Source organism: Rhinopithecus bieti, unplaced genomic scaffold, assembly GCF_001698545.2.
Source record: "Rhinopithecus bieti isolate Rb0 unplaced genomic scaffold, ASM169854v2 scaffold_3041, whole genome shotgun sequence".
Taxonomy (NCBI): domain Eukaryota; kingdom Metazoa; phylum Chordata; class Mammalia; order Primates; family Cercopithecidae; genus Rhinopithecus; species Rhinopithecus bieti.
Window position 1 is genome coordinate 3475468 of NW_016804262.1, and position 19707 is coordinate 3495174.

The 19707-nt window shown below is 35.4% G+C and overlaps 1 protein-coding gene across 2 annotated transcripts in view; it reads right to left on the minus strand.

Moving 5' to 3' along the window:
• Positions 1 to 19707, minus strand: part of PPP1R1C (protein phosphatase 1 regulatory inhibitor subunit 1C) — a 148828-nt gene that overhangs the window by 7746 nt on the left and 121375 nt on the right. The window contains exon 5 of one of the 2 annotated variants that reach the window (XM_017867436.1): positions 2763 to 2857. In XM_017867436.1, coding sequence (XP_017722925.1) covers positions 2769 to 2857 — 89 coding nt within the window. In that variant the 3' untranslated portion in view covers positions 2763 to 2768. Of the gene's footprint in view, positions 1 to 2380; positions 2858 to 19707 lie in introns of those variants that run through there. The other variant, XM_017867435.1, reaches the window with a different exon arrangement.

A 19707-nucleotide genomic window follows, 5' to 3' on the forward strand; every position in this document is an offset into this window, starting at 1 on the left:
AAAAATCAGCTGGGCGTGGTAGTGGGCACCTGTAGTCCCAGCTACTTGGGAGGCTGAGGCAGGGCAATCGCTTGAACTGGGGAGGTGGAGGTTGCAGTGAGCCGAGATGGCGCCACTGCACTCCAGTCTGGTGACAGAGAGAGACTCCATCTCTAAATAAATAAATAAATAAATAAATAAATAAATAAATAAATAAAATAAAAATAAATAAGTGGGGTGATTAATCACTTGTTCATAATGTTGAAGAGGATCATGAAGTAGATAAAGTTAAGACAGAAGTCCTCTGAAGTCCTTTCTAACTCTAATAATAATATACACCAATTATTAAATGCTCACTAAGCTTGGCTAAGTATTTTATAGGTCTTATCTCATTTAAGCCTCACAATAACCCAGTAAGTTAGGTATGATTGTACCCACTTTACAAATGAAGAAACTGAGTCTGAAATCTGGTAGAGCCTGTAGTTGAATCCAAGTCAGAATAACTCAAAGCCCAGCTACTAACAATTATATTATAAATGTGATCTGGGAAATACAGTTTCTGTTTTGTTTTGCTTTCGGCAGTTTCTTTGCCCATTCTGCCAAACTGAGGCCAAGTTGCCTCCTAGAAAAAAAAATTTTGTAAACTATAATTGTGTGAAAAGTAAAGTGAAAAGCCATTATCTCAACTGGTTTCCTTCAAATTTCTGAGAAAGTCAACATATTTCCCAAGGAAAACTTAAGCTTTTAATTGTGATCTCTTTGTGTTTTGAGAGTGGAGAACAGAATGGAAGAAACCAACATTTCCCAAAGAAAACTTACGCTCTTAATGTTGATTTCTTTGTGTTTTAGGAATGGAGAACAGAACAGAAAATCCAGAAACTATCCTGTATATTACCCTAAATGATGTTACAAAATCAGCAAAAGCTTTGGTTTCTTTTGTTTGCCTGAGTCCTTTTGAAAAGCATTTTAAAGCATCTGTTCAAGAAAAGGGAAGGGCAATGCTATGTTTTAGCACCTCAGGGTGTCTCAAATACTCTCAAGGGGCATTAAGATGTTTTCCAAACACAAATAATTCAAAATCACTTAAAATAAGGGCCTTAATCAGGTTTTAAGTAGAGAGAAACTTGGGAAATAAACAGAGTCATAGCAGGTGGTATAGAAAATCCAGAAAGTTTTGGCTTAACAAAGAAAAAGTCAAGGGAGTGGTGGAGAAAGGCAGAGAAGGAGAGGGAGAAGGGGAGAGAGGGAGAGAGAAAAGGAAGAAAGAAAGGAAGGGAAGGAGGGAGGGAGAAAGACAGAAAGGAAAGAAGGAAGAAGAGAGAGAGATTAAACTAGAATAGTCATTTATACTTGTGGTATGCTTATCAATGGGTTTCACACTTATTTTCTTGGAGAAAAATACTACGGAAAATGTTGTCAACTCACTGCATTCTCTGACAGCTCCATAAAACTCTCTTAACTTCTACATTACAAAACTCATGTTCAAAATTAAAAGCAATCATTTTACAAATTTGAATCTTGATATTAAGATCCCACCGTGGATTACACATTTGATTTTTTCTTCCTGCCTTCATTTTTCCTTTACTAAGTTCTGAGAAATCTTTCCATTTTTTTATCCATGATACATTTGAATTTCATTAATATTAGTAATAAAGGAACCAAATTGGGTATTCTTCCATTCCCCCTAAATTTTGTAGTTTAGATACTTTGCCTTCACAAATAATGTATAATTAAAATTGTTCAAAATGCCCAGAACTTTAAATTATTCAATAAATAATATTATCATATAAAATCTTGCTTTATGCTAATGCTATAATCTTTTCTGCCAGTTCTATAGGGGTAAAAGTATGTTTCTTTTATTTTCATAATTCCCAGCAGAGTACCTTCCTAGGGATAAGCTCATAAAAGATATTTATTTAATTAATGAATAAATGATTATATGCATGAATTAATGGAATTTCTTATTTTTTGATATGGAAGATTTATAAACTGCTAATTATTTATCAAAATGTAATAGGAAATAGATGACCCAAATTTAAAGTAATAGCTAAAGAAGGGGTAGGAAGATTTGGCATAGATTTTAGATTTATCATTTTCTTTCTTAATAACTAGAGAAAATGCTAGGAAATATATATCTAGCAGCTTAGAAAATGAAGACAGTTCTAAAGTTTTATAATCAACCATTAATGTGTTGTTGGTGGGAAAAAGATGTTTAGTATCTAAAGTTGTAGTGTACTGAATCAAGAAAACTGGCATTTCTTCATCATTTAAAAATAAACATTATATTCTGTTCTGGATACAGAAATTTGATCAATGCAAAACTTAAGATAAAAGTTTTATTAGATATTTCTCTTTAAGTTAAGCCCACACACACATACACACATACACACACACTCATGTCTAAATGTATTTACTATTTATTTTTTACTCTTAAAGTGATGTTATTTACATGTGTTGTTAGAATGCAAACCTTATCAGTAGGACATCAAGGATTAAGCTCTGGCAGTATTAAAGTTAGAACAGTCACATGTCTGCAAATTTTTACATAGTTAAAAAGCAGAATCACTGTAAAATAAATGCTTATTCTTTAATTGTAAGTGATGTGGAACAATGGATACTTAGTTCTAAAGTTCAGTTAAGGAGACTTCCAGGAGGTGCATAGCTACTGTATGAATGGGGGTGCAGAGATGGAGGATCTTTCGGAAATTAAGCAGTGGAATTCCATGGAATATTCAGAAAAGTTAATAGTTCAGTTATTTCCAAGAAGCCTTCTTGCTGCAGACCAGTAATTAGTGGTCCTGCTGCTCCTCTCTTTCACTGGTGCCTTCTTCTTCTTCAGGGAATGCTGATTCATTCTGGCCTTTCAGATGCTTAACCCCTGAAATCATAAAAATTATGCAAAATTTAAATGATTTTCATTTCTGGAATAGTAACCGCTTTGCTGCAAGAGATAAAGAAGAGTGGAAAGTTTTCATTTGCTGTTTATATGTTTTCTCCGAGAATCTTAACAATGTAATCCTATAAAACCTTTTAATTCACTGAGTAATAAAAACATACCCAGATGAATTTCCATTAGAGGCAGGCTATCTTTCATCATTAAAGCTTCTCCATTAGGGATTGCATCACAGCCTATTAAAAACCTGTGAACTAAAAATCTGCTCACAGATTCTTATTATAATTCTATAATTCTAATGTATCACTTAGTTCAAATATTGCTTTTGGCATCCCTCAATTATATTACAATAAGAACTATTGAAACCCCCAGGAAAAAAAGGGTGTGCGTGCCATTTCTGTATCTTATAAACACCAAAACAATCACAATATTGTGAATCTTCTCTCAGAACCTAAACATACCAATGTGATTATGGAACTTCTCTACTCAAAATTCTTCAATAACTTCCCCCACAACCTACACAGTGGGAAAAACATTGGCATACATTTGCCTGCTATACAAGGCTCTTGTAATCTGGGCTCTCTACCATTTCTCACCAGCATTTCTTGCTTTCAGGGTAATTTACACTTAACAACACTAACCTACTTCTCCTCCTGGCCACTCCAGGCTCCCTCAGGCTTTCACACTTTTCTTGTTCTATTCTCACTGCCAGACATCTTCATCCTACACACACCTGATAATCTCCCACTCATCCTTCTGGTGTCAGCTTGCCTCCTCTCTGATGGCTACCTCAATTCCCCATGTAGATAGAGACTTTCTCATATTCCCCCTGCTCTTGGAACATCTATTGTTGATTACCTTATAGAACTGTATTTGTTCACATATCTTTCTCATTAGAGAAAACTCCTTGATGCTGAGAAATATGTAATTTCATTTTGGAGTCCCAGGCACAGTGCTTAGCAAACAGTAGGTACTCATTAATATTTATTGACTAAATGATTGATTGAATTAATGAAGTAACAATTTGGTATATGCCTTTGGCAGTTCCACAATAATCTATCTCTAGACTTTTTTCAAAATTATTTCAAATTTAGGGTATAAATCAGAAGACAATTACAACAACCACACTCAATCTACAAAATTATCTTTCATTTCCCTCGAGTCTATTCTGTTAAGACATCAGAGGAGCTGAAACTTTATGCATCTAGTGATGGTTAATGTGCGAAATTTTACACTTTTTTGTATCTTATAAAATTAGTTTATGAGATTTTTTAAGTATTACTAAAAAAACACTCCAGTAAGAATTGATAAATGAAATGAAGTCATATTCACGTTTGCTATAAAACAAAGAGTCTCAAGAAATGTGTAAGTTTGCATGTATGGCTGTCAGCAAGCCTCAGAGGGCTATTTGGCAAACAGTGACATCCTTGGACTTTATGGATTGCAAAAATATTTTATCACTTGTAATAATATCTAAATACGTAAATTCATCTGAAAACATACATTATTCACAATTCTTCTTGATCTAACACTGTAGGGAGAAATTTGTTACTAAGACATGGAATTCATCTCATACTACCATAAATTACCTGAAAAAGAAGTCTCAGTGCTCAGGGAAAGGGAAGAGGGTTTATTGAGTGTCCAACCAGTCACTCTGCTGGAGTCTTATAGACATGAGTCACTAAACCTCACAACTCCTTGTGGTAGACACCTGTCTAGTAAAATTTAGACTTAGAGAAGATAAATGATTTGTACAAGGTTATAAGGGTATTGTGATGCTAAGAGAAGTTCTGACACATAGTAGTCCCTCAACAAATACTGAATGAATTAATGAGGGTATGAATGAGTAAGTCATAAAGTTCCATTATTAAGAGACACTGATTCATTTTCACCTTTATCTTTCTGGCTGCTGACCCAAACTTTCCATCATTCTCTAGGATTTATCATAGGTTTGGAGTACCAATTAACCTGGCACCAAGGTCTTGGGGGTTCCCTCTGAAATGTTAAGGCACAGTAATCATTCAGCCACCTGCCACTCTTCTTCCTGAGCTGAAGTTGACTATATCTTGCCAGGTTTGCAAAGGTTCTAGTGACTCCAGAGCTCATCTTTTTCATCCACAAGATAACTACAGAGTAATAAATAATAAATTGTAGTTACCACAAGGTAACTACAGAGTAATAAATTGAGATAATGTTCTTTAAATAAGAGGTAATAATTTAATGTCCACATCGACTTGTCTAAATGAGAGGATTAAATATAAAGGAAAAAATCAATAATTAAGATGTTTAACTCATTAATCCATTAATTACCCACTTTCCACACTTGAGAATAGGTCTGCTTGTTTATCCTGATCCACATTTAATTATTTTATAATAATAATGGTCACAAAATTATATGAAAAAGCCATTTTGCAAAGTAAAATCACTCACTTGGACAAATGTTAGAAGGTCTTCCTTAGCCCTATACAATTGTGACACAACTATTTCCAGGTGAAACATTTTGATGAGGCAGGAGCAGGTGACATGTTACCAAAGAGCTGTTCAGCAGAATATCTACAACAAATTCTTTGATTCCCAAAGCAGTTTACTCTAATATCGTCTTTCAATTGGATAATAAATGATTGATTGATGTGTGCTTTGAAGCAACCTTCAAAGCAATCTCTCTCTTTTCCCATCATAAATATTCATCTGATTATAGATGCAATAATGCTGAGATTAAAGTGAAAAATCTGCTGAGGACTATGTAATAATTTCTTTCTCCCTACACCTCTCCTGCATCCCAAAACACATGTATGATTTGTGTTTCAATTTTCTTTAAATCCCCATTTGATGTTTGAAGACGGTTACATTTGATGTAATTCTAGAGATGGATGAAAATGAATTGGTCTGGGGGTGTTGTTGAAATACTCAGAGCTTCCTCCTCTGCCAGATGCTAATGAGCATCAGGAAAAACCCTCCCCTGCATAGGGTTTGAGGCTTGGTACATGGCAAACAACCTCAGGAGCAAGGGCAGACTCAGCCAGGGCTGCATATGGGCAGAAGGCCAAGGAATCCCAAAAAACACATTGGAGGTTCTTTTCTTCAAAGCAAAATGAGCACACAGTAAAAGGGACCACGTAGAAGACAAGGCTATGCCATATGAAAATATGAAGGAATGAAGAAAAGAAAGTAGACAATAAAAGAAAAGGAAAAGAAAGAAATTTTGACCCCAAGCAGAACACAATATTTACTGTCTTCTCTATTCTGTAGATCAAATGGTTAAATGTGGATTCAACAAAGCTGTGAAGTAACTGAGTGAAGAATTTTGAACACTGAATCCACAGAGGGAGTTTTATATTTGGCAAACCACAGGTCAATATTTTTAATCAATTAATTTGAAGCCAAAGACAGGAGGCTCATTACATTTTAGATAACACAAAATTTGGAAGAAAAGATGACATGAATGACAAAGTGAGTAAAGGTTTCCAAGAGCTGGAATGATGGCCTAAGCAATTAAGGTAGAGTTCAACAGAATTTTTGTTTTTAGAAAGGTTAATTTAGTTCTTAAAAAAAAAAACAAAATAGAGTATAAGGGCAACCTTAATTAATTACAGTTAGGGATTTTAGGTGACTACAATTTCACTTGACCTGGTGTATCCAGGCACAGAGCTCCTGGCAGTGTTGGTGGTATTCCTAGTAGCGAAGTTGGCAGTATAAGAAAGGGAACTGCTCTCTAACACGTGTTGGTCAGACTTTTCCTGCAACATGTTGCCTAGTTCTCATCTGCATTTTAAGAGGACTGTTTAAGAAGAGAATTGAGATAAAAGGTAGTTTTATGACATCACTTTTCTGGAGGAATTATAGATGAAACTGGAATATTTAGCATAGAGGAAATTAATAGAGGACAATAGAGACTGACTTCGATTTCCTCAAATACTGGAAAAGGAAATAAAATTAATCTATGTAGCTTCTAAGAGCAGAAATAGGTTCCACGGCTGACATTTATGTGTATAGGCAGATTATAGCTCAATATAAAAAAGAAAATTCCCAAATTCTTTATGTTTGCCCAGAAATAAACAAATGAATGAGTTCCTCATCACTGTACATGTTCAAGTCAAAGCTATAGTTTCATCTCTGAGGAAGGTTATAGATGATTCCTGCATTGAGTAGCAGGGTGAACATGTAAACTTGCAGATCCTAGGATGCTACTAATCCACAAAGGAAATATTCAGCACTATTGAAAAATTAGCTCTGTTTTGAGTACTATAAGTTACAAAAAAGTAATAAAACGTCGAATGACATAATGGCCCAAATACACATTTTAAAACTAATTCACATAGGGAGTAGCACATGTAAATAGATTTATTTTGTTTTATCAACTACATATTTTAGACCATGTAAATCATTCTAAAGTCCTCTAGGGAATCTATGGGTGGATTTTAAAGAGCTTCTGACCCTCTTGGAATTCTATTTATAGTGTATTTGTGCTTTTTTCAGGGAAGGAGGTCAACAGTTTTCAGCAGAATCTCAGAGGGGTCTCTGATCTGCAAGTAATTACGAATTTGAATTCTAATCTCTTTAAAGACGAAGAGACAGTTTCAGATGGTAAAATGACTTGCTTAAATTCCCACAGTGGTTGTTGGCTGAGCTGGGACACAAACTGTGGCCCTTAACTCCTACTGGGGCTCTTTACCTGGGTCACTAGGACCTACTCTTCCATGGTTATTGATTTTTTAGAAAGTTAGAATCTGAGGAAACTATGGTGACTCAGGATCACGAGGCTATTTTCATTATCAGACGATTTTACATCGCAGGTAGATTTTGGTATAACTTTTCAATCTTTTTTATTGTTGTTGTCATTATTTTCAACAGAATTTGGAGTCAGAAAGATAATAGAATTTAACCTGGCCCAGGAACACTCCCAGAATAAAACCAAGTTAGAACTAGCATTTAGATCAGTTTCCAAACCTGGGACTGAACTCTGGGAAACACAGAAAAAAATATTGTCTCATCTGTAGAGACGAGACATAGTCATCAAGCAGTATATGTTAAATATAATAAAGCCCCTACTGCGTGCTGAGCATGAAAGATAAATAGCTACAAATCAGATGGGAATGTTGGCCAAAAGGTGATGGTGTGCATATAATGAAGCTGATTCAGTGAAGAAGTGCTATGGATCAGTAAAGCAAATGATGCATTTGGAAAATTCTAATAAGGAAGAGAAGAGCTCCAAGTCAATGGATAGTAATTTGGACAGTCATTTATTGAGCAATATGCTCATTGGTGGAAACAGCAAACCTGGTGCCTATTGCAAAAACTATTTGCAAAATAGATTTAACAGGCATTGGTTTTCTGAAATCCTGCTATATACAAAGGAGTTATTTCGGTGGCCTTAGAAAGATGGCTTTCTAATGGTTCCTTGAGTATTGGCACCCTAAGGTTTATCACAAAAATAATGCTAGGAATATAATTTATATATAATTATATGTATAGTTATAATTATATGTTTATAATTTTATGTCTCAGTATAATTTAATCTATAATATAAAACAGAAAGTCCCCTCAGTAAAGGTCCACCATCTCTCAGATTTCAGGTTTCTCAAAATGCTTTTATATTTATTGTAATTGTTCAATCCTCTTCTCATTCATTTACAATAAAGAACTATACATTAATACCCTGAGGGTCACAGACAACAAGGGACTTATTGATTTTATTTCAAAACTAAAAGCATATTATTTCCTGAACTCACCATAAATGTGTCCCTTTCTATTTTATTTGATGTAAATTATATGTAGACAGCACAGTCGATCTCTATTCTAATATGATGACTGGCCAATTAACATAAGCTGCAAATCAACACATGATCATTTAACTCCCCATTACTTAAGGAATCATTTCTTTGCAGAAGAATAAACATGCAATATGATTTTCTCTTCATCATGCATGGAAATAGGGGCAACATGTTTACGTGATATTCATAAGTATGTTTTGTATATTTTTACCTATCATATATTTTACCAAAGCTGTTACCCAATAGCAAAGCTGAGATAAAATGTTTAGCAGTAAATACTAAGAAGGTAGGGAAGTAGGTACATATTAATGTTAGAAATATGAATTCAAACAATATCTTTGGAAAGTAATATGGTATCACTTATCAAAACGTAAAGAGCCCACATCTTTATCATCTCTCTCTCTCTTTTTAAAAATGTCACAAGGATTCTGCTGCTTGGCCTAGGATGAGAATCACTTTAATAGACTGATTGCTGCTTTTGCCCTCCACAGTCAAGTGCCCCTCTAGTACCCATTTTTCTTCTGAAGCTAATGCATTCCCCATGAATTTAGAAGTAGAGTTAAATTTTTAAGCCTACACATAATGGAGCTCAACAATGTTTAGGCAATTTCACTTTAGAAAGAGACAGAACGGCTCCCTCGCCTGCAAGACTTGACTACAATTGATTGAACACAATAGCATATCTAAAATAAAGAATGCATCGATCAGCAGGAGTCAGTGGTTAGCCTTGAAAGCATTAAAAATAAAATAACAAAAGGAGAGTTGCATTTACAGCCACAGAAGCAAATATTGTATGTGTTTCTTTTACCATGTCCAGAGAAGAACATCCTGTGGTGGCATTTTAAAGGCTCCGTCCTCCGGGCAGGGTACTTCCCTACTGAAGCAATGGTTACCACAGGCTACCATGGACTGATGCCAGTGTAGGCCCCAGTCACATAATTCAATCACCCAGCTCTGACTCTGAGCTCACCAAGGAAAACCTCTGACAGCAACAGAGCTAGCTTATACGGAGAGAAGGCTCTGACTAGAATAATATTGTCTTCACCTGATGGCAGTTATTTATTTTGAATTGATAAATTAACATTCTGATTTTATATGTCAGTTTTTAAAGTTATATTTTATTTTTAATTAACACATCAAAATGTATTATTTATTTTAATAATAAACCTTATTAAATTTTATTTTTTATTAATTTTAATATAAATATGGAGTACAGAGTGATATTTTGATACATACAAATATTTTGAAATGATCAAATCAGAGTAGTTAGTATATCCATTACCTCAAATATTTATCAACAATTTATTTGTGGTAAAAACATTTAAAATCCTGTCTTTTCACTGTGTTGAAATATACTCTGTATTATTATCAATTGTAGTAAACTTGCTGGGCAATAGAACACCAGCTTGCTTACTAGGAGAGAAGGCACTGACTAGGCTAGTCTTATTTTCACCTAACGATCATATTTCTTATTTTGAATTAATAAATTTGCATTCTAGTTAAATATATCAGTCCTGTTATGCTTTTTATTGAGTACAAATATTACAACTTCAACTGACTCTGAGTCATCCTCAAGGAGATAATTTGTGAACATGCCCAGTGGAGGCTGAATCTGGCCAGCAGCTAAAGTGGGAACTTGCAGGGACCTCTGGAGGCGGGGAACTGACGCTACTTTAGTTTAAGACTTACTATAAAACTACAGTAATCAAGACAGTGTGTGGTGAAAAAACAGACAAAGAGGACAGTGGAACAGCATAGAGAGTCCAGAAACTGACCCATGTAAATGTAGTCAACTAACCTTTGACAAAGGAGAAAAGGGAATACAATGGAGCAAAGACAGTCTTTCCAACAAATGGTAACTTGAACAACTGGATATACACACGCAAAAAAATATAATAATCTAGATTCAGACACTACATTCTTCTCAAAAAAAAAAAAAAAAAAAAAAAAAAAAAAAAAAAAAACCAAATTGATCCAGACCTCAGTGTAAAACACACATTTATGATACTCCTAGAAAATAACATAGGAGAATACCCGGATAGCCTTAAATATGGGGATGGCTTTTTAGGTTCAACACCAAAGACATAATCCACAAAAGAAAAAAAAAAACTGGTAAGCTGTTCTTCATTCAAATTAAAACATCTCCTCTGTGAAAAACAATGTAAAGAATGAGAATACAAGCCATAGACTGAGAGAAAATGTTTTTATAAGACACACCTGATAAAAGAGCTACTATCCAAAGCATACAAAGGACTCTTAAAACTCAACAGTAAGAAAACAAACAATCCAATTAAAAATGGGGAAAAAAAGGTCTGAACAGCCAAGGAGATACATAGATGGCAAGTAAGCATATGAAAATATGTTCAACATCATCTTTCATTAAGAACTGCAAATTAAAACAATGAGATACCACTGCACACCTATGAGAATGGCTGAAATCCAAAACACTGACAACACCTGACAAAACACTGAGAAATGCTGGCAAAGACTCGGAGCAACAGGAATGAGAAATGGTCCAGCCACTTTGGGAGAGAGTTTGGCAGTTTCTTACAAAACTAAACATACTATACAATCCAGAAATCACTTCTTTGTATTTACCCAAAAGAATAGAAAATTGATGTCCACACAAAAACCTGCACATAGATATGTATAGCAGCTTTGTTAATAATTGCAAAACCTTGAAAGACAGAATCAGTAGTATTTGCTGGAAAACTGGATATGGATTAAAAGAAAAAGAAGAGAGTCAAGTATGTCACCAAAGTTTTTGGCCAAGGTAACTGAAAAAATGGAATCATCATTAACTAAGATGGGGAAGATTTAGATAAAGAAAGCTTTATGTAGAAGATCTGGGTTCAGTCTGATGGCAAACCTAGTAAATTTGATATTTACAATGTATACCCAAATTAATGTATGGTTATTATGTGTCTGAAATTCAGGAGAGAATCCTGAGTTCAGGTATTAATGTGGAAATCATCATTATTTAGACAATATTTCAAACCGTTCAACAGTTGAAGATCACCGAGAAAGGGAACAAGTAAAGAAGAAAACATGTTCAAAAGCTGAGCCCTGGAGTACTCCAACATTAAGAGTGAAAAGAGAACAGGATGACACGGAAAAGAAGACTGTCCAGGAGCATTTTATGAATAGGAGAAAACCCTGGAGTGTAGAAGCATGCAAATGAATAAATAAAGAGTATACTTATAGGTGATATGACCTTACTGTGTCAAAACCTACTGAGATGCCAAATAAAATGATGACTGAAAACAGACCCCTGGATTTAACAATAATCAAGTCCTTTGTGGCCTAGACAAAAGCAGTGTTGGTGGAGTGATAGGGTGTGAAAGCCCAGTTGGAAGGAGGTTAAAGAATGAAAAGAGAAGAGATGAAAGCAGTGAATGTACCCAACTATTCAAAGGAGTTTTGCTGCAAGAGAGAGCTAAGAAATACTGTATTAGCTGTAGCAACAGTGAGGTCAAATAGAATTATTTTCTATTTTATTGAGGTATATTTGAAGTACAATAAACTGCACATATTCAAGGTGTACAATTGTATCAGTTTTGACAGATGATAGCATCTGTGACACCATTACTACAATCAAGATAACAAACATTTCCATCCAAAGAGGAATTTTTTAACCTAGGAAACAATAAAGGATACTTGTGTGCTGATGGGTGTGATCCCATAGGGAGCAGGAAAATTATGACACAGAAAACAGACGGAAGAATTTCTAGAGCAATGTTTCTGAATACAGGTGGGGATAGCTACACTGCACAACTGAAGGAGTTGCTGTTAGAGAAAAGCACAAAATGTTCACCTATAATAGCAGGCAGAAAGTCAGGCTATGAAAAGGAACAGATACGGTAGGCGGGAAGACCTCATGGTAGGAGTCTGTGAAAGTTCTCTTCTCATGGCTTTGGTTTTCTCAAAGTAGGAAGCAAGTTCGTTAGATAAGAGTGAGAAAGAGGAGGATGTGTTGGAGGTTTGCAGAGAAAGGATACACTGTAATAGATGTCTAAGAGAGTAGAAGACAGAAGGAACTCAGGAAATGTAGTGTGCTTCTCAGGAAGTACCAAGTGCCCACCAGAGATTCTGTAGTCATGAGTCCAAAATAAGACCAGTCAATAAAGCTGTGTCCATTTGCATAAGAGAAGGTGAGGAGTAGGCCAACACTACGTCTCACCACTTGTAAAACCTTGTTCATTTGTTTTTCATTCTGTCTTGACGATGTTTTGTGTTTTTCAAAGTGTTTTATAAACATTTTCTCATATCCATGACATCTCCAGGAAAATAAGGCAGGAATGACTCTCAGACAAGAATGTTTGAATTTTAAACAATGGCAAGGATGGGGACAATGTTTAATCTGAAAGAAATGATTAATTTTAAGCATTCTAAAACCTAAGTTAGAACAATTCTGGGCAAAAACACTTCATTGGAATCATGCAAATTCTGTCGTCTCTTTTTTAAAAGTCAATTTTTGCTCAGACCATGACATACTGAAAGATTGCAAATTTTAAAATTAATAAAGATTACCAAAAGTTTCCGGCAAGTTCATTTTCCCCTGGCAACTTATTACCATTGGAAGAATTTAAGGAAAGCCCACTGTTATAGATTGAATTGTGTGCCCCAAAAAGATGTTGAATTCATGGCCCTCAGTATCTGTAAATGTGACTTTATTTGAAAATAAAGTCTTAACAGTTCCTGAAGTTAAAGTGAGGTCATTAGATTGGGCTGTAATCCAAAATGATTGTGAAATGGGAGTTTTTCCTTATCCCCATGCAGTGGGGATGCAGTGGGGGTATGGCTTGCTTCTTCTGGTGTCCTCGCTGCTCAAACCTCTATGGGGAGCATGCAGATCAGCAAGTTGTGGGGCTTCACGGCAGGGTCTACAGCTGAGTGTTTACAGCTCCTGAAGCCCTAGTGGGTGCGTATTACAGTGTGCTTTTATAGTTTTGCTGTCTGCAGGTGGCTTGTGTTAATCAGCTCAATTAGGCCCCATGCCTTATGGCACAGACAGAGCTTTTATATCCCGGGGTTCTTGCCATAGTGTACCAAAAAAAATTGGATCACATGTGGGCTTGGAGAATGAGTTTAAGGTTTTATTGAGTGGTGGAGGTAGCTCTCAGCAGATGAATGGGGAGCCCAAAAGGGGGATGGAGTGGGAAGGCAGTTTTCTCCTGGAGTCAAGTCACTCAGTGGCTGGGCTCTCCTCTGACCACCCTCAGCCAAATTCCCCTCGGTGCCAGCGTCTGCTGGTGCTTGTCTGTGCATTCTTTTGCTCCTTTACTCCTCTCAACGTCTAGCTGCTTGTGTGTATGCCTCCTAGGGTCTTGGGGTTTTTACAGGCACAAGATGAGGGGTGTGGCAGGTGAGAGTGGTCTTGGAAAATGCAACATTGTGGCTTGAAAGCAGGAGTACCTGTCCTCACTTAAGTCCCTGGGCATAGACCCAAGGGTGGAGTCCTTGCTGTGGACACTGCCCTTCTCTACCCAGCACTTCCCTGCCCCATTCCTGTATTAATTGTATCCTTATAAAAGGGAGAAATTTGAACATAGAGACACTTGTGTACAGAAGGAAAATGATGTGAAAACACACAGAGAACACCATCTATAAGCCAAGGAACATCTGAGGCTACTAGACACTAGGAGAAAGGCATGGCACAGATTCTCCTTCAGCCCTCAGAGAAAACAAACTCTGAGGACGCCTTTGTCTCAGGCTTCTGGTCTCCAAAACTGTGAGAAAATACATTTCTGTTGCTTCAACCACCCAGTTGTGGTGATGGCACATTGTGATGGCAACCCTAGCAAACTAATACATCCATAGCGTTGAATTTGTATGGGAAATCTCTATCCTCACCACTACCATTGTGATACACCCTCAGTTGGATTTAAAACACAGCCACTGAGTTTCTCCTGCTGCCAATGAAACAATCAGTTTCTTGGAAGCACCTACTAGCAGAGTATATCAAATCTTTCTTTCCTTTATGTAGTCATCTACCAACCTCATGATCATATCAAATTCTTTGGAGATTATAGCACCTTTCTAAATTTCTTTATACCAGTACTCCTAAAATCATTCTTGAAGACTTCAGTCTCCACCAAGGTGACCCATTCCCTCTCCTGTCACTATAAAGCTTCCTTATCTAGACTCCCACAACTTTCCCCTTCTCCTGTGGTACTCATCTGACAAAACTACAATTATGATAAAAATCCACCTCTCTGTAATTATAGAATGCCTGAAGTCCAATGGAAAAGCACAACTAACAAAAGCCTAAAACTATGCTGACTGATGTCACATAAAATTTTTGACCACTATTTTTTTTAAATGGGCTTCAACGTTTCCTGAAAAATCTATTCTATTTCCCTCTTTAAATCATTCTTAAATTTTCTCAGAATGCTATTCACTCCTCAAATCTTCAACATCCCCATACCTTCCTCAAACTCAGTTGATTTTACATAGTAGAGCAAAACAATCATTAAAGAAATGACATCAGCCTGGCCAAATCTACCAATATATTTGAATCTGTCCTATATTATATCTGCCTTATCTCCTAAGATTCAACCTTCATTTTTTTCCACCCCTCATTTTTTTTTTTTTTTTTTTACAATATCTCTTCCCCTTTCAAAGAATATTCCTAAAATTGTAGCCACTCTCTTTTGCATTGTCAATTTCTTCCATTCTGCTAAAATATTTCTAATGCCACGAAAACATGTTTTAAGATCTCCCATTTCAGGAAATCCTCTTGACTCTTATGTTCCTCTCCAGACACTGTCCCCTGCCTCTTCTCCCTTTCATAGCAAACCTCCTTATAGTGTACTAAATAGATTGTCACTTTGAAACTTTTTCTTAACCCTACTCAGTTAGACTTCTATGCCTATTATTCCATTAAAATAGTTCTTGTTAAATTTTCCAACACAATGCATCTAAGGAAATCCACTGGTCAGTTTCACATCCATTTCTAGGCAGCTACATCACAATTGAACACTTCTCTTTCTTGAAACACTAACTTTAAGATGACCAAACAATCCTGTTTATCCACCTACGTCATTGGCTACACATTCTGTCTTTTCTCCTAGTTAATTTTAATCATTCTTTTTTTTTTTCTGTTTTTTGTTTGTTTGTTTGTTTGTTTGAGATGGAGTCTCGCTCTGTCGCCCAGGCTGGAGTGCACTGGTGTGATCTGGGCTCACTGCAAGCTCCACCTCCCGGGTTTATGCCATTCTCCTGCCTCAGCTTCCTGAGTAGCTTGGGACTACAGGCACCGCCACTACCCCCGGCTATTTTTATTTATTTATTTATTTATTTATTTATTTATTTATTTTTTAGTAGAGACGGTTTCACCGTGTTAGCCAGGATGGTCTCCATCTCCTGACCTCATGATCCGCCCGCCTCAGCCTCCCAAAGTGCTGTGATTACAGACGTGAGCCACCGCTCCTGGCCTGATAATTTTAATCATTCTTACTCTTTCATGTCAAACATTCCCAGGGCTTGGTTACTGGATGTATTATCTATTTACACTAACTCCCTATGTGATCTGATCCAGTATCATTGCTTTAAATATAATTTATCATTTTTCCAGCTTTTTTGAGGCATAATTTGCATTGTCCTGATGATTAGTGATGCTGAGTACCTTTTCAGATACCTGTTATCCATTTTGTATGTCTTCTCTGAAAAACATTTGCTCATTTTTTAATGAGGTTATTTGGTTGTTTTTGCTATTGAGTTGTATGGGTTTCTTACTTATTTTAGATGTTAACTCCTTATTACATATATAGTTTGAAAATATTTTTTCTGTTTTGTAGGTTGCCTTTTCATTTTGTTGATTATTTCCTTTTGCTGTGCAGAAGCTTTTTAGTTTGATGTAATCCCACTTATTTAATGTGTGTTTTTGTTGCCTTTGCTTTCAGTGTTGAATCCAAAAAAAAAGTCATTGCCAAGGCCAATGTCAAGGAGATTTTTTCCTCTGTAGTTTTCTATAAATTTTACTGTTCTAGGTCTTACACTTGAGTCTTTCATCCATTTCAAAGTAATTTTTATACAAGGTATAAGATAAGGGTTCAGTCTCTTTCTTTTGCAGGTGAATATCTGGTTTTCCCAAGATCATTTATTGACAAAACTATCCTTTCCCCATTGTGTATTCCTGGTGCCCTTGTCAAATATTAGTTGACCATGTATACATGGGTTTATTTCTGGGCTCTTTATTCTCTTCTATTTGTCTATGTGTCTGTTTTTATGCCAGCACCATAGTGTTTTCTTTAGCTTTGTAATGTATGTTGAAATAGGAAGTGTAATGCCTCAAGTTTTGTTCTTCTTTCTCAAGTTTGCTTTGACTATTCACGGTCATTTGTGGTTCCAAGCAAATTTTAGGATTGTATTTTCTATTTCTGTAAAAATTGTCATTGGAATTTTGATAGAGGCTGATTGAATCTCTAGATAACTTTGGGTAGTATGAACGTTTTAACAATTTTAATTCTTCCAATCCTTGACCATGGCATATCTTTCCATTTGTTTGTGCTTTTTTCAATTTTTTAAATCAATGTGTCTTACAGTTTTCAATGTACAGATATTGCACTTCCTTGAATAAATTTATTCCCAAGTATTTTATTTTATATATTACTGTTAGAGATTTTCTTAATTTGTTTTTCAGATAGTTTGCTATTAGTAAATAGAAATACAACTAATTTTTTTTTTTTTTTTTTTTTTTTTTTTTTTTTTTTTTTNCCAAAGTGCTGGGATTACAGGCTTGAGCCACCGCGCCCGGCACAACTAATTTTTATATGTTGATTTTGTACCTGCAACTTTACCAAATTCATTTATTAGTTCTAGCAATTTTTTGGTGGAGTCTTTAGAATTTTTTATATATAAGATCATATTGTCTGTAAACAAGGGTAATTGAACTTCTTCCTTTCCAATCTGTGTGACTTGTATTGCTTTTTCTTGCCTACTTGCTCTATCTAGGACTTCCAATACTATGTTGAATAGAAGAGGTGACAGTGGGAACCCTTGTCTTGTTCTTGGTCTTCCATTGAGTATGATGTCAGCTTTGGGGTTGTCGTACATATATGGCCTTTATCAGTTTGAGGTATACTCCTTTTATACCTAATTTGTTAAGTGGTTTTATCATCCATTTATTATGAAATGATGTTGAATTTTGTCAAATACTTTTTCTGCACCTATTGAGGTGATCATATGATTTTTATTCTTTATTCAGTTAACGTGGTGTAGCACACTTACTGATTTGTATATGTTGAACCATCTTTGCATCCCAGGCATAAATCCCACTTGATCATAATGTGTGATCCTTTTAATGTGCTATTGAATTTGATTTACTAGTATTTAGGTGAGGATTTTGCATCTATGTTCATCAGGGATACTGGTTTGTAAGTTTCTTGTGACATCCTTTTGTGGCTTTGGTATAAGGTTAATGCTGGCCTCTTAAAATGAATTTAGAAGTGTTCCCTCATCTTCAGTATTTTGAAAGACTTTGTTAAAGTTTGGTATTAGTTCTTTAAATGTTTGGTAGAATTCAGCCGTGAAGCCATCATATCCTGGGCTTTTCTTTGAAGGTAGACTTTGTATTACTGACTCAACTGCCTTACTTGTTATTGATCTGTTCAGATTTTCTATTTCTTTATGATTCAGTCTTGGTGGGCTTCTAGAAATTTATCAATTTCTTCTAGTTATGCAATTATATGCCAACTTGTTTTTTTCTTTTTATTTAATGTAGGTATTTATTGCTATAAATTTCTCTTTTAAAACTGCTTTTTCTGCATCCCATTAGTTTGGCATATTGTGTTTTCATTTCTGTTTGTCCCAAGACACACTTTTATTTCTTTTTTGATTTCTTCTTTAATCCACTGGTTGTTAAGGAATGTGTTGTTTAATTTCCACATATTTGTGAATTTCCAAAATTCTTCCTGCTATTGATTTCTAGTTTCATACCACTGGGATCAGAAAAGATACTTGATATCATTTCAATATTTTAAATTTTGTTGAGACTTATTTTGTGACCCAATATATGATCTATCCTGGAGAATGTTCTATGTGCACTTGAGAAGAGTATATATTCTGCTATTATTAGATGGAATGCTTTCTATATATCTGTTAGATCCTTTTGATTGACAGTGTGATTCAAATCTGCTATTTCATTATTTATTTTCTCTTTGGATTATCTTGTTAAAAATGGGGTATAAAAGTCCCATACTATATTGTATTGCTGTCTATTTTCTCCATCAGTTCTGTTAATATTTGCTTTATATATTTCAGTGCTCTAATGCTGGGAACTTATATATCTACAATTGTTATATAGACTCCTGATTAAATCACCCCTTTCCTTTATTGTTGTATAGTAATCATTTTCTCTTGTGACAGATTTGGCCTGAAAGCCTATCTTGTATGATGGAAGTATAGCTACTTCTGCTCTCTTTTTCACGTTTGCATGGAATATCTTTTTTATCCCTTTACATTCAGCCTATGTGTATCCATAGGTTAAAGTGAGTTTCTTGTAAGCAGTACGTTCTTAGATCTTGTTTTTAAATCCATTCTGCCACTCTGTGTTTTGATTGAAGAATTTAATCCATTTACATTTAAAGTAATTATTGATAGATAACTTGCTGTCACCTATAACCTATAAAGCAGTGACTTCCAGTTGTATAGCATCAGTCCCAATCCTTCACCCAGACTCAGATTTGTGTATTCAGTAGCCAAACTGTATTCTGATAGTTAGATGTCTAATAGGCATCTCAGACTTAGTGTATCCAAAATATGATCTTGATTCTGCCCCCTCTCCAAAAAAAAAATAATAATAATAGTAATGAACAAACAAAACAAGCACCTGCCCGCTACTAACCTACTCTTCTCCAAAATTTATCAGGCCCAATATATGTCCTCTTTGCATTTCATACTTCTCTTCCAATTCATGACCAAATTTTGAAGCTTCTACATTCAAAATGATATCCCAAATCTAAAATTTTTCATTAATTCCAGCAGTATCACCTGAGTCCAATGCACCACTATTCTCCACCTAGAGAAACTCAATAGCCTTTTAACTGGTGTTCCACTTTCTCT